The sequence below is a fragment of the Cherax quadricarinatus genome, chromosome 4, assembly GCF_038502225.1.
Source record: "Cherax quadricarinatus isolate ZL_2023a chromosome 4, ASM3850222v1, whole genome shotgun sequence".
NCBI classification, from domain to species: domain Eukaryota; kingdom Metazoa; phylum Arthropoda; class Malacostraca; order Decapoda; family Parastacidae; genus Cherax; species Cherax quadricarinatus.
Genome location: NC_091295.1, coordinates 35,887,908 through 35,912,689, shown reverse-complemented (window position 1 = coordinate 35,912,689; position 24,782 = coordinate 35,887,908). Strand labels below are relative to the sequence as shown.

General features: G+C 38.2%; 1 protein-coding gene across 6 annotated transcripts in view; it reads left to right on the top strand.

Moving 5' to 3' along the window:
- The window catches only part of Ppn (proteoglycan-like sulfated glycoprotein papilin), a 504,188-nt gene that overhangs the window by 305,295 nt on the left and 174,111 nt on the right, over nt 1–24,782 (top strand). For all 6 annotated transcript variants that reach the window (XM_070095679.1, XM_070095654.1, XM_070095670.1 and 3 more), the window contains 2 exons: nt 4,027–4,239; nt 9,839–10,009. In XM_070095679.1, coding sequence (XP_069951780.1) covers nt 4,027–4,239; nt 9,839–10,009 — 384 coding nt within the window. The remainder of the gene's footprint in view (nt 1–4,026; nt 4,240–9,838; nt 10,010–24,782) is intronic.

Sequence of the window (24,782 nt, the reverse complement as noted above, 5' to 3'; positions counted from 1 at the left end):
GATAAATGAACATTACATACCTTTATTGAAGACTCTTGTTGGCGTATGGAAGAAGACGAGGAGGGGAGAGGAAGTTGAGGTTATTCTTTGGAAGGGAAATCTATCCGGGGTTACTTCCCTTCTTTGTCTAACTGGTTTTTGTTGATCCACACCAACAACAACTCCACATTCTCGATTGTTTGTGATCTGTTTCGTTAGCATATTTACCCCTTTCGCAACATCAGCTTCCTTGATTTCTGCTTTTTTTGCCAGGATGGAACTGATTGTTGATGTCGACTTCCATACATCCTGGCGAGCTTGGCCACACATACGCCACTTTCATATTTTGCTACAAGTTCTTTCTTGAATTCTGTCGTGTTTCTCACCTTCTTTACCAAAGGGCTGGCACTCTGAACGTTCTTTGGCCCCATAGTGGCTTATTTCACAGTCGCAATTAATAAACAAGCACAAAAAAATAGATGAACGTGCTGAGTATTGCTAACTCAATGAGAGACAGAGGCAGACTGAGTCTGGTATGCGTGAGAAGCAGTATCCCTGGTGGGTGGACGCATCTGATATGGACGATTTCCAAGCGGATGTACAAAACCCGGGGGATAATTTCACTGAAAAATGTACTTGAAATCCGAATTTTAGGATTTCCGCACCAGACGAAAACCGGGGGTCCACTGTACATGTTACATAATAAATATAATAAAAATTTATATTCTGTTATATTAGAGAATAGTAGACAAGAAAGAAAAAATTAAAGATTTTTTTTTTTTTGATAGCAGGTAAGGTTTAGACTAATACTGTGGGTACAGGGACTACATTGATCTTGAACTGATCCCTCCTCATTTTACATACAATACAAGTAAGTTCATTATCTTCAAATACTGAAGGAGTACAGTACACCTAACTTGGTTTTATTCAGTGAATGTGTCCTAGATGTGCTAAGCTCATTTAGACCATTGTCACTTAACTTGAAATAAAAATGTTTATGTTTTGAGAACTGCACCAAGTACATATGATAAATGTCTATCACACATGAAAGTACTGATAAAGTGGGACATCACATAATAGAAGATTCACACAAAATGAACCAGGATAAAGAGAGAAAAACCTGCACTCTAATTTAGACCCTTCTTCAAGCAAGGATTACCTGTATTATAATTACCAGTACAGTGGACCCTCTGTTTTCATGATTAATCTGTTCCAGAGAGTGGCAAAACCCAAAAATCACGAAAACCGAAATCATTTTCCCCATAAGAAATAACAATAATCTAAATAATCCATTCCAGACACCCAAAAGTATTAACAAAAAATAATTTTTTTAGAGATTAAATATAGAGTTACATACATAAAGCAATGACAAATCAATATAAAGCACTAATAAAATGTATAAATGAACATTTAACATCACACTTCCCTTTATTGAAGACTTGTTGGTGTATGGAAGATGGGGAGGAAGGGAGAGGGAGGACTGATTATTCTTTGGAAGGGGAATCCCCTTCCATAAAGACTTCAGGGACCAGCTTGAGAGTCACTGGACCCCTGTTGCACCAAAAATTTTTCCAGAGAGCTCTGTTTCTGGAGTCTCTTTAAGATTTACCTAAAATGGGATAAGGCATCGTCATTGAACATGTTGCAGACACGGCCTGCAACAGCTTTGTTAGGGTGATGTTCCTCCACAAACGTTTGCACCTCACTCCACGTTCCACAAATGTCCTTCATCACTGAAGAAGGCACCTTCTTCCCTCTCTCTTCCTCCTCCTCTGAAGCAATTTCCTCAGCTATGGTCTGTTGCTGTTCCAGATGAAGGTCTTGCAGCTCTTCAGTGGTTAGCTCTTCACTGTGGTCCTCTACCAACTCTTCTACATCCTGGCCACTCACATTCAACCCCATGGAATTTCCTAATGCCGCAATAGATTCCACAACAGGCAGAGGGTCGTCAGGGTCATCCCCAAACCCTTCAAAATCTTTCTCTTGGACACATTCTGGCCACAGTTTTCTCCAAGCAGAGTTCATTGTCCTGTACACAAATAACCCATACATAGAAGAGAGGAGCTTACGAGGACGTTTCGGTCCAAGTCGGACTGAAATGTCGTCGTAAGCTCCTCTCTTCTATGTGCGGGTTATATATGTATCGTTCCAGTCACGGTATTGTGCCATTTTTTGTTATTCATCATCCTGGAAGTCACTCCCTGCCAAGCCTTATCTATAAGGGTTATGCAATTGAGGATATTGAAGTGATCCCTCCAGAACTCTCTTAGGGTCAATTCAGTGTCCAAGGTCACGTCAAAGCACCTTTGAAACATTGCTTTGGTGTAGAGTTTTTTGAAGTTTGAAATGATCTGTTTCATGGGCTGGATAAGAGGAGTGGTATTAAGGGGCAAGAACTTCACTGTGACGAAACTAAACTCCTCCAACAATTGGTCATCCAAATCTGCAGGATGAGCAGGAGCATTGTCCATTACCAGGAGGCACTTAAGTGGCAATTGATTATCCAGGAGGTATTTCTTCACACTCGGGCCAAACACTTCATTGAAATAATCAAGGAAAATTTGCCTTATGACCCATGCCTTATTATTAATTAGCCTTCCACATCACACAAAATTTAGTCTTGACAACACTGTTTTTCTTGAACACTCTGGGATTTTCAGAGTGATACACCAGTAAAGGCTTTTCTTTGAAATCCCCACTAGCATTACCACAGAACAAGCCTGTCTTTCATAGGCTTGTGTTCCTGGCAGTGCCTTTTCCTCTTGCGTGATGTAGGTCCTCTTTGGCATTTTCTTTCAAAAGAGGCCTGTTTCATCACAACTGAACACTTGTTGGGGGACGAATCCTTCAGCCTCTACATACTCCTTGAATTCATGCACGAATTCTTAAGCCACACTTTTGTCTGAACTTGCAGTCTCGCCATGCCTTACAACACTGTGTATGCCACTACGTTTCTTGAATTTTTTGAACCAGCCTCTGCTGGCCTTAAATTCACTAACAGCAGCACTTGTTCCAGGCATTTTCTTTACAAGATCCCCATGCAACTGCCTTGCCTTTTTGCAAATCGCCTGCACAACACTATCTCCCGCTAACTGTTTTTGGTTGAGCCACACCAACAATAGTTTCTCCACGTCTTTGATTGTCTGTGATCTCTGTTTCATTAGCATATTTACCCCTTTCACATCAGCTTCCTTGATTTCTTTTTTCTTCACCATGATTGAACTGATACGGGTTTTCCATACATCCTGGCAAGGTCTGCCACACATATGCCACTTTCATATTTTTCTACGAGTTCTTTCTTGAATTCTATTGTGTTTCTCACCTTCTTTACAAAAGGTCTGGCACTAGGAGGCTTCTTTTGCCCATGGTGGCTTATTTAGCAGTCACACACAATAAACAAGTGCAAAAAAAATGTATTATTACAAAATGATTCGTATGACCTCACAGGGTAATGTTCACTCGCCGAGAAACAATGCCACACTGACTCAGAATGTTGTGTGAGAGGCTTTGTGTGCACACGGGTACTCAGAATTGTTCCATATGACCAGTGAAACCAGAGGGAATTAACGAAAACAGAGACTATATTTTGATAAACAAAGTCGGCAGTAACCGAAAATCACGAAATCAGAGGCTAACGAAAACAGAGGGTCCACTGTATTTTGTATTGCCTTTCTTTCATTAAGTTTGTCTCACTTGCAGTAAATGCTTGTAAAGCAGATAGAAAAAATCCAGTGAAAGCAACACAAAAAAAATTAAAATCCCATATGTAATAGATTGACATAACATTTATCGTATAATAATATCTAGCTGCAATATATGCACACATTAAATTATATTGTATCTATATTGTAATTGTAAAAGTACTGTGTATCAAAAGATTTCAAAAAATTAAAATTGGAATCACTATTAAAGGTTAATAAATTTATTGTTTTGGTTCATCATTTCTTAATCAAAATTTTAATAGGAAACTATATTTTTCAATCAGTGCTTTCATTGAAAAACAGGAATAAAAATAGAAGACTGAATTACCTGTTTGTTTTAACACAGAACCAGTGGAGGATATCTGCTCTCTTCCTAGTGTTGCTGGTGACTGCAACAACTTTGAAGCACGTTGGTACTTCGATATGTCTGATAATCAGTGCAAATCCTTTGTCTATAGTGGATGTGGTGGCAATTACAACAATTTTGGCACTTTAGATGTATGTATGAATTATTGTGGAAGTAAAAAGGATATTTCGTCTGAAGAAGACTTTAATCAAGGTATGTGTTTCTTTAGATATTAGCTATTGACACTTGATGATTGTAAATAAAAGTGTTTCAACAGTTTTGGTTTAAGTAAATCTTTTGAATCAATAATGGTAAGTTAGTAAAGTTTACAGTTGTATTTAAACATAATTATGATAATGATAATATGATTATTCTGTCAGTAATGAACATTTTTCCTTCTACTACTTTCTTCCTTTTAATTTTTGAACTTATGTAATTACCTGGTAGATAAGACACATAGGCAACATTTAGGCAACTTTATTCCAAAACGTTTCGCCTACACAGTAGGTTTCTTCAGTCGAGTACAGAAAGTAGGCAGGAGCAGTAGAGATATGAAGACGATGTAATCAGTCCATCACCCTTGAAGTCGTAGATTTGAGGTTGTCAGTCCCTCAGCCTGGAGAAGTTCTGTTCCAAAGTCTGGAACTAACTGAAGATCAAGCAATAGTGTTGAGACTTAAATACTGTCGGAAGGAGAGGTGCAGAGTAGTAGTAGTGAGAATGTAGCCACTGGGAGGTCATGTCCCTGTCGGTATTGTATACCATGTAATTACCTCCTGGTATTTGTAACTACAGGAGCAGACCTGAGTGCATGGTATGCGATCTTAAGCGTTTAATTTGTCATAATTTTAAATTTCTATTAATTGTAGCATTTAGTACCTCCTCTTGGATCTAGTTTCATTTATTATGTACTTCAAGTACAGTAGGTCCTCACTTATACAGCAGGTTAGGTTCCAGGCTACCACCGGAAAGTGGACATCGCCAGAAAGCACAGATAATAAGTTTACACTACATATATTAAGTTAGCAATAGAACTAGGCATTAAAAGAAAACAATAAAAAGTAAAATACGCAGTACAGTGGTACCTTGACTGCAAGTTTAATTCGTTCCGTGACAGAGCTCATAACTCAATTTGCTTGTATATCAAATCAATTTTTCTCATTGAAATTAATTGAAATGCCATTAATCCATTCCAGCCCCCAAAAAGCCACCCCAATTTTTTTGTTGTAGGTTTTTAAGTGAGAAAAATGTATTTATAAATAAGAAATGTTGTATAAAAGCATAATAAAAGAGAATGTAAAAAAATAAGCTGGTTTTAAAAAGTGTATTTACCTTGGAGGTGAGACACTTGCTTACGTTAACAGAATTCCCGAGTCTCGAGTGGGCAGGAGAAAATACTTCAGTATAATGCTAATATCAATTCTACGGCTTATTTATCTATCAGCATTGATCTAATATTACATAATAAATACTATAAGTAGCATAGAAACATGATATATTCTCTAGAATGAATAAAATAGGCCATAATATGGCAAGTGTCCAGGACCAGTCTGAGCATATAAAATCATTACTACTCCTTCCTATAATGTGTTCTTTGGTCCTGGGTAAGAAAAAACGGAGTTTTTGAGAGGCTTAACTGCACTAGAGGCCGGCCCGCATTCTCAGTGAATATCTTGAAAGTAAGTTATTGACTTATTTCATGAAGCCCATCATTTATTATTGAAGTAAATGCAATAATATTGACAGAAATCATAAAAAATGATTGTTCTACAATTGGCTTGTGGAATATTGGAAATATTCCAGATATTTTGGGATTCGCATGGGAGTAAAGGTCAAGATACTTTGCAAATGTCAAAAACTTAACAACTTTTTTTTTGTAGAATATCTGAAGCTTGCTCGTAACTCGGATTTTGGTTTGCAACTCAAAGAAAAAAATTGACCGAGTAACTGCTCGTAACTTGGAAAACTCATAAGTTGGGGCACTTGTAAGTCAAGGTACCACTGTACACTCATTACTTACCTCAAAATATTTGGAGTCTAAATGTAGGGTGAGAGGTGAGTATTGTTTATTGCAAGAAGTCAGGAGTGATAGGTATGGTAACCAGCCAGGCCACCCCACCCCAACCTCATGTACTATACTACAACATTTAAAGCACCCTAGAGCGATAAAATTAATATAGTGTACACTCATTACTAACCTTAAAATATTTGTAGTCTTAATGGTCTTAATGTAGGGAGAGAGATGGATAGTATTTATTTGTAGAAAGTCAGGTGTGTTAGGTACGGTAGCCATCTGGCCACCCCACCTACACGTAATATACTATGACATTTACAGCATCCTAGAGTGATAAAATGCATATACAGTACACTCATTACTTACCTTAAAATATTTGTAGTCTTAATGTAGGGTGAGAAGTGAGTAAATGAGATAAAACGAATAAACGAGAGAGGGAGAGAATGAGTAAACGAGAGAGGACAGAGCCACAGGGCATGTAAACAGACAGACATGTATCAACCTGGTGGGTTGATGCACATTCATTTCCATATTTGTAGAGCATATATCATAATACAAATACCTGACATTGTGTACAAGCTGTCTCCATGTTGGTACAGCAGAATAAATAAAGAGCAACACTCCCATTCTCATGTAATGCACCATTTTTAGAAGGAATGATGCTCTGAGTGAAGGCATACGAAAGGAATAATTTTATACAGTTACTCCCAGTAATACTATTGTATACACATCTTATTTGGTGTTGGCCTAGAGAAAATGTTATTATTTCCAACACTCTTGACAAGACGATTGGAAAAACATCTCATATTTATGTTAATTTATTCTATTCCGGATGTATTTATCGTGTTTATATGTTACATAGCGTGATTATTATATAATTTTGAAAAAAAAATATCATAGATGGATGAAGCAAAATGTTTATATTAATGTTTTATACAACATTTAATGCCCCTCAGAGTGATTATTATTGTGTTATTATTATTATTCTTATTATTAATATGGCATCTTCAATGTGTGCCTGCACGCCAGCACAGTAGGCTTATTTAGCTACAGGTACACGTAAGTATAATTATCAGAGTACAGTGGAACCTCTACTTGCGAATTTAATCCGTTCCATGATCTTGCTTGTAACTGGATTTGCTCGTTTGCAGAGTCAATTTTCCTCATTTAAATTAACTGAAATGCATTTAATAATTACTCCATTACTCAGATATGGTAAACACGAGGAAATTAAATCTTCATCAGAGTACAAAACAAATTCTGGCCACAAAATAGAGCGAAACACCAACGTCAAAGACCTGGGAGTGATCATGTCGGAGGATCTCACCTTCAAGGACCATAACATTGTATCAATCGCATCTGCTAGAAAAATGACAGGATGGATAATGAGAACCTTCAAAACTAGGGAGGCCAAGCCCATGATGACACTCTTCAGGTCACTTGTTCTATCTAGGCTGGAATATTGCTGCACACTAACAGCACCTTTCAAGGCAGGTGAAATTGCTGACCTAGAAAATGTACAGAGAACCTTCACGGCGCGCATAACGGAGATAAAACACCTCAATTACTGGGAGTGCTTGAGGTTCCTAAACCTGTATTCCCTGGAATGCAGGCAGGAGAGATACATGATTATATACACCTGGAAAATCCTAGAGGGACTAGTACCGAACTTGCACACGAAAATCACTCACTATGAAAGCAAAAGACTTGGCAGACGATGCAACATCCCCCCAATGAAAAGCAGGGGTGTCACTAGCACGTTAAGAGACCATACAATAAGTGTCAGGGGCCCGAGGCTGTTCAACTGCCTCCCAGCATACATAAGGGGGATTACCAACAGACCCCTGGCAGTCTTCAAGCTGGCACTGGACAAGCACCTAAAGTCGGTTCCTGACCAGCCAGGCTGTGGCTCGTACGTTGGTTTGCGTGCAGCCAGCAGCAACAGCCTGGTTGATCAGGCTCTGATCCACCAGGAGGCCTGGTCACAGACCGGGCCGTGGGGGCGTTGACCCCCGGAACTCTCTCCAGGTAAACTCCTGTGGAATTCTGTACTTCAATAATTTTGCTAATATCAAATCTACGGCTTATTTATCTATCTCACTTCATCTAATATGACATAATCAACAATATAAATAACATAGAAACCTGATGTATACTCTAAAATGAATAAAATATGTCATTCATGTAGTGGTATGGTCAGTGTCGGCGGTGGACGAGAGTTTGTCTGGAGACTGGGCAAAATACTTCATGAATAATTTAGCTAATATCTATACGGCTTATTTATCTATCACAGTTCATCTAATATGACATAACAAACAATATAAATAACATAGAAACATGATATATACTCTAGAATGAATAAAATATGTCATTCATGTAGTGGTATGGGCAGTGTCGGTGGTGGACGAGTTTGTCTGGAGACCGGGCAAAATACTTCATGAAAAATTTCGCTAATATTATCTATACGGCTTATTTATATATCAAAGTTCATCTAATATGACATAACAAACAATATAAAAAACATAGAAACATGATATATACTCTAGAATGAATAAAATATGTCATTATGTAACAGGTGGAGGCGGCCACAACCACTCCCACTTTGTTGTGGTAAACACTGCCATCTAGTGACTGCCTTTTGAGGCCATCTATTATTATAATTATTATATGTAGTACATTATTATTATTATATATATTATTATTATACATATTATATTATTATTATGATTATTATTGTATTATATTATTATACTATTATTATTATACATATTATTATACATATTATTATTATTATTATTATTATTATTATTATTATTATTATATAAATAATTTGTAATTTTTATTCACACAAAAAATATAAGATTTACTGTTATTCCTTATTGCAATAATTGTATAAATAATGTCAACCTATTCACGACTGCATATTGGAATGTACAGTGACGTCATTTGTTTACTCTGAAACAAGCAATGGATCATTTCTCCTAGGTTGAGCTCTATTTCAAGGTACTTTTCATCATGAAAGCAATTAAAATCATATCTATTTCTGTAATATATCTCCATTCTATCAAATGAGACCAAAAAAAACGAGAAAATAACCATAAAAACCATTCGAAATTACCGCTAAGGGGTGGCTAATTGCTGAGAAGTGAACTCCATTATTTATGCTTAGATTTCTTTCATTTTTGGTGTACGTTAAGAAGCATCTTTCCATCATACATTGCCCAAGTTTCAATAAGATAATCCAACAAACAAATGAGATACAATTCCCGAGATCAAGAGCAAGAGCCCCTCACCAGGGTCAAGGAACCTGCCTTGAGGTCTGCTCGCATATGGAAGCAAAAAATCAACCCATTGACTGCTCGTATTTGGAAAAACTCGCACGTGGACACGCTCGCAAGTAGAGGTTCCACTGTATATATAAAATATGAAATACGTTTAAAATACTTGAAATTTTGGAAAATTTTCAGACATAATAGAGAGTCTTGCTCACAGAGAATATAAACAAACCCTGTGGCCTGTGGTGACCATATTAGAAAGTCAGGTGGGAGGAGCCATATAGCAAGTTTTGGTTATAATTTGAAATGTCTGCATTAGCGGAACGCTGTGAGGCGAAGCACCATAGAGTGGGGCACTACTGTATACTTTTGGCATTTTTTTCTTTCTCATTTTGCACCTGTGACATCCCAGCTGATGTATGTATGCATAGCTAACTTGTCTCTTTATTCTACCTCAAGAAATTTCCATTTATTAGTGGTACTTACCAGTAATTTACCATGGATATATTTCCTTTATTTGCAGAATTTTGCTTCCTCGAAAAACACCAAGGAACCTGTGGAAATTTACAAGCTTATTGGCATTTTGATAGTCAGGATGGTGTATGTAAACAGTTCTTGTATGGAGGCTGTGATGGAAATGAAAATCGCTTCTCATCACGGCAGGAATGTGAAAAGAAATGTGGTGAAGCTATTGGTAAGAACTTATTAAGATTAAGACTAAGATTCTTTATTTTAACATGATACAATGTTTGTACAGAGGTAAATGACATTTAGGTGTACATGAAGAAAGCCCCTTAGTATGCAAAGCACTTCAGGCAAATTTAAGATTAATAAGTCAGTGACTAATTGAATGCTGCTTTCATATACAGTCTCTTAGGTGGCTGTAAAAATAAATTTAAGAGTTACAGTGAATACAAGAGAATTTATAAACATTTATAAATTTATAAACAAATATTTACCAGACACTATGCAGTTAGATAAGAAGCATTTGTTGACTTTGAAGAGATTTAACTTATAGTTGGAAGTACTGAAAGTTAGGGTTAGAATTACTGTGTAGGCAGAGTTGACAAATTTAATTGCCAAAAGGGCTTCTAAATTAGTTGTTTATGTAGGGAAGGTTGGTAATGAGAAAAATCAGTTTAGAATTCAACAGGTAAAAAACATGGAATGGTCTGCAAAACCAAGAAATTTAATGAAAGGCAGAGCATAGTACAATAATTATATTTTGTAGAACATTAAAATGGGACATGATTGGAAGCAAAGATGCAATAGTTAATGTGAAATACACTGTTGTGTTCCATGTGCTGTTTTAAGCCACAGTGATTGCTATGAGAATATGATGAGGAATGAATTGTGTAGGAATAGATCTGCCATCTTCATTTGGGTTGATGTATGGTATCCAAATACTCACAGTAGCATGTTTTATTGAATTGGCTAAATAATAATTAACCCAAAATACTGATGTGCTTAACCATACTTTCTATTAGTTGAACATCCAGTATTTTGAGAACATGAACTATGCACAAATATTACTCTTTGATTTTGTATTTATTAGTGTTAAATTTAAATTTATTTTCCAAGTATACACCTCCATATTTTCTTTCAGTTTTCAGATATTTTATTATACATTCACTTGGCTCAATTTATTTACAAATAAATTATATTACTGTATGTTTTTTTTGTACAGTACTATACTAAGTGCAAATTTGTTGTCATCCAAAGGCCAGACTTTTTTTTTTTTTTGTGTGTCTGATATAATGATAGTAGTGCCATCAGCAAAAAGCATTGGTTTAACCCATTAACTGTCCAAATGTAGATCTACATTCTCACTGCAAGTGCTCTGTTTTTTTTTTTTTTTTTTTTTTTTTAACCCCTTAACTGTCCAAACATAGATCTACATTCTCTTGCCCAGCGCTCTGAATATTTTGGAAAAAAAAAATTAAATTAAAGAGGGTAATTTTCTGTGTGTAATAAGAAAAAAAAATTTAGGTTCAGCACTTACCGAGATACAAGACCACAAAGTTGGTGCTGGATGCTCACCTGACGGCAGCATAGAGTCCTGTCGCTTGCAGAAGTGTTGCCAATATACCTATTCTTCACATTTTTTTTTTTAATTTATGTAATTTTTATGTTCTGATAATTACAATTCTTGTGATTTCATAGCCAATGTTTGTTCTGACACTAATATTAGGTACTGAATAGCACTCAGATAGTCACAAATGCTCTGACAGGTGAATATTTTCACCTGCCTTGGTCACCTACTATTGTCTAGAAATGTATACAAAGTATTTATAGGTCCCAGCAATGTTTTAGACATGCTGGAGTATATATGAAACTCCTTGAAGCATAGTGTAAGACTGTCACTCCACTGCTGACAGTGCAGCAGTGGAGTGACATTTGATGATAGTGCACTGCCTTGACTTTGTTTGTTTTCATGTCTGTTTGTCTGTCTATCTCTTTGTCTGTTTGTCTATCTGTCTATCTATTTGTCTGTCTACTTGTCTGTCTGTCTATTTGTCTGTCTGTCTATTTGTCTGTCAGTCTATTAGTCTGTCTAGCTGTCTCTGCTTATCTGTCTGTCTGTGTGTCTGTCTTCTTGTCTCTCTTTCTGTCTCAGAGAGCTGCTCATGAACTAACAGATCTTACACATGATGCAGAGTCGTCACGTCTGATTCCTGAACAGGTGAAAATGTGTATTACTTGCCAGTCATGCTTATTATGCCTTATATCTACAAGCACTGTATAGCACTTTGTCTGGATTTTTTTTTTGACTTATCCTAGGTAATTTACACTATGTATGATAATTATTTATGTGTACCTGTGAGATAGAGACAGACACAGAGATGGGCAGAGACAGGCAGAGATAGATACACACAGACAGACGGAGATAGAGACAGCCAAAGTCAGTCAGCCACCTACCCAGCCAGCCAAACACTTATTACACATGTTTCAGAATTGTTTCTCTTTACTTAGGGCATAGGTTATAGGGCATTCTGGCAGGATGACACTACCAAAATTTAAAGAATCAAAAGTATCAAAATTGAAAGGATGTTGCACAAATGTTGCACAATGTTTATTATCGAGGTTTTTGATATTTCCTCGACCACTTGTGGCCACAGCCATCTCAAAGCCACTAAACTCGGGATCAACATCACTTTTCTCTTTAAAGGGGAGTGTTAGTAAGACATGACATCGGTGAATTTCTGGTGTTTGCCATGCTGTTTGCTTTATCTGGCGCTCACTTGTACTGGTGCTCCCACAAGGTACTAAATGGTCCCAGATTTTTTTAATACTGTGCACACTGAGTGTTAAGACCCATTCTGTACTGACCAGGCATCTCAGGCCAATCGTGCCAAATTTGGAGGCAGGAAAAATAAAATATTGATATACGACTAAGCAACACAGACCCCAACTTATGCCTCGAACAGATTAACTCTGTGGCACTCCATGTATGCTCAAGGCATATTCCTTTAAGAAAAAGGAGGAGTAGATGTAAAATAGAAAGCGACAGGCGCTCCCTTTACAGGCGACGGAAAAGAATAACAGAGCAGCTAAAAGAGGCCAGTATATCTGAAATGCATAGGGAAACACTGGTCAGAGAAATAGCAAACATCGAACTAAAGCTAAAGGAATCTTATAGGAGTCAGGAATCGTGGGGAAGAACTAAAAGCCATAAATGAAATCGAAAGAAACCCAAAGTATTTCTTTTCTTATGTGAAATCAAAGTCGAGAACAACATCCAGTATTGGGCCCCTGCTTGAACAAGATGGGTCCTATACAGATGACAGCAAGGAAATAAGTGAGCTACTTAAGTCCCAATATGACTCAGTTTTTATCAATCTGCAAACCAGACTGAGAGTCGAAGATCTAAATGAATTTTTTATGAGAGAGCCACAGAATTTGGTAAACACAAGCCTATCTGATGTTATCCTGATGCCAAATGACTTCGAACAGGCGATAAGTGATGTGCCCATGCACTCTGCCCCAGGGCCAGACTCATGGAACTCCATGTTCATCAAGAACTGCAAGAAGCCCCTATCATGTGCTTTTAACATGCTATGGAGAGGGAGCATGGACACTGGGATCGTCCCACAGTTACTAAAAACAACAGACATAGCCCACTCCACAAAGGGGGCAGTAAAGCAATAGCAAAGAACTACAGACCGATAGCACTAACATCCCACATCATAAAAATCTTTGAGAAGGTCCTAAGAAGCAAGATCGCCACCCATCTACATACCCATCAATTGCACAACCCAGGGCAACATGGGTTTAGAGCAGGTCACTCCTGTCTGTCCCAACTACTGGATCACTAAGACAAGGTCCTAGATGCACTAGAAGACAAAAAGAATGCAGATGTAATATACACAGACTTTGCAAAAGCCCTCGACAAGTGTGACCATGGCGTAATAGCGCACAAAATGCGTGCTAAAGGAATAACAGGAAACGTTGGTAGATGGATCTGTAATTTACTCACAAACAGAACACAAAGAGTAGTAGTCAACAGAGTGAGGTCTGAGGCAGCTACGGTGAAAAGCTCTGTTCCACAAGGCACAGTACCCGCTCCCATCTTGTTTCTCATCCTCATATCTGACATAGACAAGGATGTCAGCCACAGCACCGTGTCTTCCTTTGCAGATGACACCCAAATCTGCATGACAGTGTCTTCCATTGCAGACACTGCAAGGCTCCAGGCGGACATCAACCAAATCTTTCAATGGGCTGCAGAAAACAATATGAAGTTCAACGATGAGAAATTTCAGTTACTCCCCTATGGTAAACATGAGGAAATTAAAACTTCATCAGAGTATAAAACAAATTCCAGCCACAAAATAGAGCAAAAAACTAACGTCAAAGACCTGGGAGTGATCATGTCGGAGGATCTCACCTTCAAGGACCATAACATTGTATCAATCACATCTGCTAGAAAAATGACAGGATGGATAATGAGAACCTTCAAAACTAGGGATGCCAAGCCCATGATGACACTTCAGGTCGCTTGTTCTATCTAGGCTGGAATATTGCTGCACACTAACAACACCTTTCAAGGCAGGTGAAATTGCTGACCTAGAAAATGTACAGAGAATCTTCACAGCATGCATAATGGAGGTAAAACACCTCAATTACTGGGAGCTCTTGAAGTTCCTGAACCTGCACTCCCTGGAACGCAGGCGGGAGAGATACATGATTATATACACCTGGAAAATCCTAGAAGGACTAGTACCGAATTTGCACACAACAATCACTCACTATGAAAGCAAAAGACTTGGCAGACGATGCAACATCCCCCAATGAAAAGCAGGGGTGTCACTAGCACGTTAAGAGACAACACAATAAGTGTCAGGGGCCCAAGACTGTTCAACTGCCTCCCTGCATACATAAGGGAGATTACCAATAGACCCCTGGTTGTCTTCAAGCAGGCACTGGACAAGCACTTAAAGTCGGTACCTGACCAGCCGGGCTGTGGCTCGTACGTTGGATTGCGTGCAGCCAGCAGTAACAGTCTGGTTGATCAGGCCCTGATCCACCATGAGGCCTGGTCACGGACCGGGCTGCGGGGGTGTTGATCCCCGGAACTCTCTCCAGGTAAACTCCAGGTAATACGTTTGGAGCGCTGGCAGTAAGAACGTAGATCTACATTTGGACAATTAACAGGCTCAAGAGGGCAATTTTCTGTGTGTAATAAGACCAAAAAAAGAAAAACTTAGGGTCAATACTTACCGAGATATAAGACTGTGAAGTTGACGCTGGATGCTCACCTGAAGGCAACATGGAGTCCAGTTGCTTGCAGAAATGTTGCTGATATACATTGGAACCTCTGCTTACAAGTGCCCCACCATGCGAGTTTTTCAGGATATGAGCCGTCACTCAGTTGATTTTTTGCTCTTGGATATGAGCCAAAATTCAGGTTGGGAGCTTTCCCCTCAAGGGAGGGTCCTTGACACTGGTGAGGGGCTCTTGATCTAGGGAATTGTATCTGTGTGCTCCAGTTCCCTAAATTAAGACTGAATACCTTCCATCGCTTCCTCCCTACAGGCGCTGTATAATCTTATGGGTTTAGTGCTTTCCCATTATAATAATAATAATAATAATAAAAATAATAATAATAATAATACTATAATGTAATAATAATATAATACTTATAATAATAATAATATAATAATAATACGGTGGTACCTTGGGATACGAACAGCTTAAAACGCGAACAATTATGTAAGTGTATTTATGTAAGTACTTTTGTAAGTGTATTATTGGGGATCTGAAATGGATTAACCTAATTTACATTATGCCTTATGGGAACAAATTCGTTCAGCATCAGCACTCGAACAGGCTTCTGGAACGAAATAAGTTCGTATCCTGAGGTACCACTGTACTATAATAACACCCCCGCTATATGACAGTGAATGCCACAACAACGCTTTTGTGCAGTGATTTTAGGGTGGAGGTGCCAGATGTGGAGGAGATTATTTCTACAAGTGAAATAAAGGAAATGTTGGGAATCTGGGAGAGACTTTCAAACTTTATTGAAAGGAAACACCCAGAGAAAGTTGCAACTGGTCGTGCATTGGAGCTATGTAATGACACTTGCCTAACTCATTTTCAGAACATTCTGAAAGGAAATATGAAACAAACCTCCTTGGACAGGTTTTATTGAAATGCCCTGCAGATGAAAGTGTGAAAAGCATGGAGAAAAAGCCAGAAATCAGTGAAAAGTGAAGTGAAAAAAAAAACAAAAACAAATTGTAGCAGTTAAGTTCAGTGATAAAGTGTAGCATTAAGAGTATAGCAAGTAAGATGAGCAATTAAGCGACAGAAAAAGGATGAAACGAAATGAACTCCTCCAATGTTGTTGTTGTTGTTGTTGGGGTTTATAGGGCCACTGACAGCATACGCCGCTCTGCCTATCTTTTTCCATCGTCAGCCTCCGCCAGCATCTCTTCTTCAAGGTAAATTCTGTACATACACCAGTTAATTTCTTTACATTCTCTATTATGTTTTTATACAATATTTCTTATTTCAATGTTTTCCTTATGAAACTAGTGATCTAGTGCAGTTAGACTCACAAAACAAACACTCTGTTTTCTCTTATAATAACACCTCGGAAGGGGTCTGTTTTCTCTTATAATAACACCTCGGAAGGGGAAGCATGGGAAGATGTTTTCAGAGTGGGAGCGGGAATGGCCGCCACCACTTGTCACACAATGACATATTTTATTCATTCTAGAGTATATATCAGGTTCCTGTGTTATTTATATTGTGTTATTTATATTGTTTATTATGTCATATTAGATGAATTGTGATAGATAAATAAGCCCTAGAGTTGATATTAGTGTTAATGGCATCGCTAGGGTTGGTGTCACCAAGGGCGGAATCTTTGGTGCCACCCCCATGAAATCCAAGGGCGGGGGATGGGGGGAGTAAACTCCAGTTACGTCACTATTGCATGCCCAGTGACTAGTGTTTAGCAATGAAAATGTTTAAGGGCCATAAACTGAACAGGAGAATACTTCTCAACTTTATTAATGATAAAATAAATAATCGTAGTAATATTGAGGAAACACGAACTCATATGTCACTTTGAGTAGAGGCAACAGATCCTACATTTATTCATCCTTAACAATACAAAAAAAAAAAAAGAACTTGAAAAATAAAGAAAAACATTGCAACATCAGAAAAACACTAGTTCTGATTTGACTTCAGTGAATTTGATCTTACATTTCCTTGCCTTCAATCCTGCAAAATCATCTATCACATCATCAGAATCAATGACTTTCCCCTATATAGGCCTATTTGTACTCGGTAATCATATAATAGGCTATATAGAAATGAAGGATTCTTCTCGTATGTTGCTGCAGCACTGCTTTGTGCATTAGTGTCACCTTCTTTAGAGGCTGTATGGTGTCACCCCCTAAATGGTGTTACCTGGGGCGGCCTTCCACCCCATCCCCCTTAAGGCACCACTGATTAGTGTTATATTGAAGTATTTTGTCCTGCCTCCTGAGAGCAGGAATTCCACTGAAAAGGATTAATGGCATTTCATTTAATTTAAATGAGAAAAATTGACTCAGCATACAAGCAGATCAGGTTATGAGCTAGGTCATGGAATGGATTAAACTCGTAAACAGTGGTTCCACTCTACCTTTTTTACTTTTTTTTTTTTTAATTTATATAATTTTTATGTTCTGATAATTACAATTTGTAGCAGTTCTTGTGATTTCATAGCCAATATTTGTTCTGACACTAATACAGTGGAACCTCTACTTACAAGTTTCATCCATTCCGTGACCTTGCTCACATCTGGATTTGTTGTTTGCAGAGTCACTTTTCCTCATTTAAATTAAATGAAATACAATTAATCCATTCCGGCTGTCAGGAGGCACAAGATATTTCAATATTTTGCTAATATCATCAATACGGCTTATTTATCTATCACAATTCATCTAATATGATGTACAGTAGACTGTCATTTAGCATGAGTTTATTTGGCATGATTTGAGTATAGCATGATTGAAGAATTGTGACACATTTTTATGTAACACATCGTATGATCAATTTAACACAATTCACGGGAGGGGAAAAAATTTTGAGAGCATGGTTGCCCAGTTGCCTGCGGTGGGTTATACCATTGAATCAATGGGGGAGGCCTACTGCCGTCCCCCCGCCACCCACACCCACCCCCACCACGCTCCCAGCCTCCAGTTCGGTTCATACGCATGCAGGACGAAGGTACTTGGGAACTTAGCTGTGTTTATTTACATATTTTCTTAATTTCATTGCCATTTGTTAAATCTGCCAAGCAATAATGGCACCCAGTAAGCATACAAGTGTTGCTGAAAATGACAAGAAAAGGTTTAAGCGTTGAGATATTAGACAAGCTTAAGAGTGGATCACGTGTGGTGGATGTAGTGAGGGCCTATAGCCTTAATGAAGCGTTGGTTCGTACAATTAAAAAGAACGAGGCGAATATACAAGTTGTGTAATGAATAACCCAAGATGTCATCTTATGAAAAGAATGACATGTAGGTTCCAACAAGTAAATAAAACAAAAAACTTGTTGCTTGAGTGGATTGAACAAAAGACAAAAAAAGGTGCACCACTTAATTTCCTCTTAATTAGGGAAAAAGGCCTTACAGTTGTTTAAAGCAATGTATGATAAGGAAGGAAGGCCTAAAAAAGAGCGTGTGTTTAGCACAGGCTGGTTCCACACCTTTAAGTTACATAATATTAAGTTTTCTGGTGAAAGTGCTTCAGCTGATCATAGAGCAGCAAGTAAGTTTCCTGCTGAATTGCAGGAAATTATTTCTGAGGGTGGCTATGAGCCACATCAAGTGTTTAATGCTGACGAGACAAGTGTTTTTTGGGAAAAATGCCAACACGAACTTATATCAGTCAGCAAGAGAAGAGTGCACCGGGCTTCAAGGCAGCAAAGGACCGCTTCACCTTGCTCCTTTGCAGAATTGCATCAGGTGATTTCAAGTGTAAGCCCATGGTATGTAATAAACAATATAAATAACATAGAAACCTGATATATACTCTAGAATGAATAAAATGTGTCATTGCATATGTGGCGGCAGCGGCAGTGGATGAGAATTTGTCTGGAGACAGGACATAATACTCCTTGAATATTTTGCTAATATATCAACTCTACAGCTTGTTTATCTATCATAGCTCACCTAATATAACATAATAAACAATATAAATAACATAGAAACCTGATATATACTCTAGAATGAATAAAATATGTCATTATATTATAAGTAGAGGCAGCCATAACCACTCCCACATTGTTGGCATTCACTGCCATCTAGTGACAGCCTTGCAAAGCTGTCTATTATTATAATTATTATTGTATAGTACTTTTTTTTTTTAACAAGTCGGCTGTCTCCCACCGAGGCAGGGTGACTGAAAAAGAAAGAAAATGCCCAAAAATAAAATACTTTCATCATCATTCAACACTTTCACCTCACTCGCACATAATAACTGTTTTTGCAGAGGTGCTCAGAATACAACAGTTTAGAAGTATATATGTATAAAGATACACAACATATCCCTTCAAACTGCGAATATCCCAGACTCCTCCTTTAAAGTGCAGTCATTGTACTTCCCATTTCTAGGACACAAGTCCGGCTATATAAAAATAACAGGTTTCCCCGAATCCCTTCACTAAATATTACCCTGCTCACACTCCAACAGATTGTCAGGTCCCAAATACCATTTGTCTCCATTCAATCCTATCTAACATGCTCATGCATGCTTGATGGAAGTCCAAGCCCCTTGCCCACAAAACCTCATTTACCCCCTCCCTCCAACCTTTTCAAAGATGACCCATACCCCACCTTCCTTCCCCTACAGATTTATATGCTTTCTATGTCATTCTACTTTGATCCATTCTCTCTAAATGACCAGACCACCTCAACAACCCCTCTTCAGTCCTCTGACTAATACTTTTATTAACTCCACACCTTCTAATTTCCACACTCTGAATTTTCTGCATAATATTTACACCACACATTGCCCTTAGACAGGACATCTCCACTGCCTCCAACCATCTCCTTGCTGCAGCATTTACAACCCAAACTTCACACTCATATAAGAGTGTTGGTACCACTATACTTTCATACATTCCCTTCTTTGCCTCCATAGATAACATTTTTTGTCTCCACATATGCCTCAACTCACCACTCACCTTTTTTCCTTCATCAATTCTGATATTCCTGCCATCTACCCTATACCTCCATCTCCCCATCTACTAACTCCCCTACTCTGTTTTTAACTGACAAATCCATTCATTCCCTAGGCTTTCTTAACTTGTTTCACTCACTGCAAAATTTATTATACATGTATTGTTATTATACATATTATTATTATTACAGTGGGCCCCGCCTTACGATATTAATCCATTCCTGAGAGCTCATCGTAAGCCGAAATTATCGTTAGCCAAATTAATTTTCCCCATAAGAAATAATGGAAATCAAATTAATCCATTCCTGACACCCGAAAGTGTGAAAATTTTTTTTTTACCACATGAAATATTAATTTTAATACACACAAACTGAAGAAGACATGCACAATTACTACTCTACTAAGAATAGAATACATGACACTTACCTTTATTGAAGATCTGATGATGATTGATGGGATGGGAGGAGGGGAGAGTGTGGAAGTTATTGTTTAGAAGGGGAATCCCCTTCCATTAGGACTTGAGGCAGCAAGTCCTTTTCCGGGGTTATTTCCCTTCTTTTAATGCCACTAGGACCAGTTTGAGAGTCAATGGACCTCTGTCGCACAACAAATCTGTCCATAGAGCTCTGTACCTCCTGTTGCTTTAAGACTTTCCTAAAATGGGCCATAACATTGTCATTGTACAGGTTGCCAACACGGCTTGCAGTAGCTGTGTCAGGGTGATTTTCATCCGTAAAGGTTTGCAGTTCAACCCGCTTTGCACACATTTCTTTAATCTCTTTTTTCAGTTCCATACTAATTCTTGCTCTTTTTACCACAGGGATGGCACTAGAAGCTTTCTTGGGGTCCATGGTGACTTATTTTGCAGTTACAAGCACTAAAAACACTGGGATAATGTGAAATGTACCAAATGTATGCGTAGATGCGACCACAGTGGCTGGCTTGTAAACACTGGCGCCGAGGCCACACGTGGGACATGTCCCGGACGAATCATGTAAGGCGAGGCAAAATTTATGCATTCAGATGCTTCGTATGGCGGATTTACCGTAACGCGATGCGTTCGTAAGGTGGGGGTCCACTGTATTATTATTATTATTATTATTATTATTATTATTATTATTATTATTATTATTACATATTATACTATTATTGTTATTTTTTTTTTTTTTTGTTCAGCAAGTCGGCCGTCTTCCACCAAGGCAGGGTGACCCAAAAAGAAAGAAAATCCCCAAAAAGAAAATACTTTCATCATCATTCAACACTTTCACCTCACTCACACATAATCACTGTTTTTGCAGAGGTGCTCAGAACACAACAGTTTAGAAGCATATACGTATAAAGATACACAACATATCCCTCCAAACTGCCAATATCCCAAAACCCCTTTAGAGTGCAGGCATTGTACTTCCCATTTCCAGGACTCAATTCCAGCTATATAAAAGCCACCGGTTTCCCTGAATCCTTTCATTAAATATTACCCTGCTCACACTCCAACAGATCGTCAGGTTCCAAATATCATTCGTCTCCATTCACTCCTATCGAACACGCTCATGCACGCCTGCTGGAAGTCCAAGCCCCTAGCCCACAAAACCTCCCTTACCCATTCCTTCCAACCTTTACGAGGACGACCCCTACCCCGCCTTCCTTCTCCTACAGATTTAAATGCTCTCCATGTCATTTTACTCTGATCCATTCTCTCTAAATGACCAAACCACCTCAACAACCCCTCTTCAGCCCTCTGACTAATACTTTTATTAACTCCACACCTTCTCCTAATTTCCACACTCCTAATTTTCTGCATAATATTTACACCACACATTGCCCTTAGACAGGACATCTCCACAGCCTCCAACCGCCTCCTCGCTGCTGCATTCACAACCCAAGCTTCAAACCCATATAAGAGTGTTGGTACTACTATACTTTCATACATTCCGTTCTTTGCCTCCATAGATAACGTTTTTTGACTCCACATATACCTCAACGCACCACTCACCTTTTTTCACTCATCAATTCTATGATTAACCTCATCCTTCATAAATCCATCCGCCGACACGTCAACTCCCAAGTACATATCTGAAAACATTCACTTCTTCCATACTCCTCCTCCCCAATTTGATATCCAATTTTTCTTTATCTAAATCATTTGATACCCTCATCACCTTACTCTTTTCTATGTTCACTTTCAACTTTCTACCTTTACACACACTCCCAAACTCATCTTCTAACCTTTGCAGTTTTTCTTTAGAATCTCCCATAAGCACAGTATCATCGGCAAAAAGTAACTGTGTCAATTCTCATTTTGTATTTGATTCCCCATAATTTAATCCCAGCCCTCTCTCAAACACCCTAGCATTTACTTCTTTTACAACCCCATCTATAAATATATTAAACAACCATGGTGACATTACACATCTCTGTCTAAGACCTACTTTTACCGGGAAGTAGTCTCCCTCTCTTCTACACACCCTAACCTGAGCCTCACTATCCTCATAAAAACTCTTTACAGCATTTAGTAACTTACCACCTATTCCATATACTTGCAACATCTGCCGCATTGCTCCCCTATCCACTCTATCATATGCCTTTTCTAAATCCATAAATGCAATAAAAACTTCCCTACCTTTATCTAAATACTGTTCACATATATGCTTCAATGTAAACACTTGATCTACACATCCCCTACCCACTCTAAAACCTCCTTGCTCATCTGCAATCCTACATTATGTCTTACCTCTAATTCTTTCAATTATAACCCTACCTTACACTTTTCCTGGTATACTCAGTAAACTTATTCCTCTATAATTTTTACAATCTCTTTTGTCCCCCTTCCCTTTATATAAAGGGACTATACATGCTCTCTGCCAATCCCTAGGTACCTTCCCCTCTTTCATACATTTATTAAACAAAAGTACCAACCACTCCAACACTATATCCCCCCTGCTTTTAACATTTCTGTCATGATCCCATCAGTTCCAGCTGCTTTACCCCCTTTCATTCTACATAATGCCTCACGTACCTTCCCCACACTTACATTCTGCTCTTCTTCACTCCTAAAAGATGGTATACCTCCCTGGCCAGTGCATGAAATTACCACCTCCCTTTCTTCCTCAACATTTAAAAGTTCCTTAAAATATTCTCGCCATCTACCTAATACCTCCCTCTCCCCATCTACTATCTCCTCTACTCTGTTTTTAACTGAAAAATCAATACGTTCCCTAGGCCTTCTTAACTTGTTTAACTCACTCCAAAATTTTTTCTTATTTTCATTAAAATTTCTTGACAGTGCCTCTCCCATACTATCATCTGCTCTCCTTTTGCACTCTCTCACCACTCTCTTCACCTTTCTTTTAATCTCCATATACTCTGCTCTTCTTATAACACTTCTGCTTTCTAAAAACCTCTCATAAGCTAACTTTTTCTCTTTTATCACACCCTTTAATTCATCATTCCACCAATCAATCCTCTTTTCCTCCTGCCCCCACCCTCCTATAACCACAAACTTCTGCCCCACATTCTAATACTGCATTTTTAAACCTTTGACTGTTTACGTCGTATATATACGTCTTGCGCGCCACTGTTTCTGACGAAAATATACTCAATAATTCTAGCCTCGGTGGGAGACAGCCGACGTTGAAAAAAAAAAAAAAAAAAAATTCTAGCGGCTTTAAATCAAGCGGGAGAAAGCTGGTAGGCCCACATGTGAGAGAATTCGTCTGTGTGGTCAGTGTGCACCACATAAAAAAATCCTGCAGTACGCAGTGCGTAATGAGAAAAAAAAAATACGGACCGTTTTTTTGGATTAAAACGCCAACTTTGAGGTGTATTTTCGTATAGTATTTATCATTGTATTCTCATTTTCTTGGACTCAGGTGATAAAATGGAAAACATATTATAGAAATAGAGATGATTTTGATTACTTTCATGATGAAAACGACCTTGAAATTGAGCTCAAAGTAGCGGAAATGTTCAATTTTTACCAATGTTTAGGATTAAGCAAATCACACCACATGTCCAATACACGTCAACTGGGGAGTCTAATATTCTTTCACAAGTGCACTGATATTATTTATTCCATTTTCACAATAATGCAATAGTCTGCATAACAGTAAATTTTGTATTTTTTTGTATGAATAAAAAATCAAAATAGAAAGCAATAGTAATATAAGAGGGGCCTAGAGACGTGACTAATGAACAGAGGATATGTTACTTTAGTGCCAAGAATGTCTATATTGTTTATTCTGGGCCCTATTTTGAAATTGTCATATTTTTTAATTTGCGTGAAATTGGCCAAATTGCCAGTTTCTGACCACTATATTGGGTAGTTCAAATCGGTAAATGGGCGGTTTTTTGTACTCAATTGATAGATAAAATGGAGTTCTAAAGAAATAGCTATGAGTTTGGTCAACTGGAACAACGGAATTGGCTAAAAATAGGGCTCAAAGTCGGTGAAATCGCCAATACGAATATGTCGCCAAGACCGCTAACTTCGCGGGAGCGTAATTCCGTGAGTTTTCGACCAAATTTCATACTTTTGGTGTCATTACCATCGGGAAAAGATTCTCTGTCATTTCATAAGAAAAAATAATTTTTGTTTTTTCCAAAAATTTATCGACATAGAATGACAGTTTCAGAAAGGGGCCTGCGACAGTCAAAGGGTTAAAACTCATCCAACCCTCTTCAACCCCCCCACTACTCATCTTTGCACTAGCCCACCTTTCTGCCAGTAGTCGCTTATATGTCACCCGAACTTCTTCTTCCCTTAGTTTATACACTTTCACTTCCCT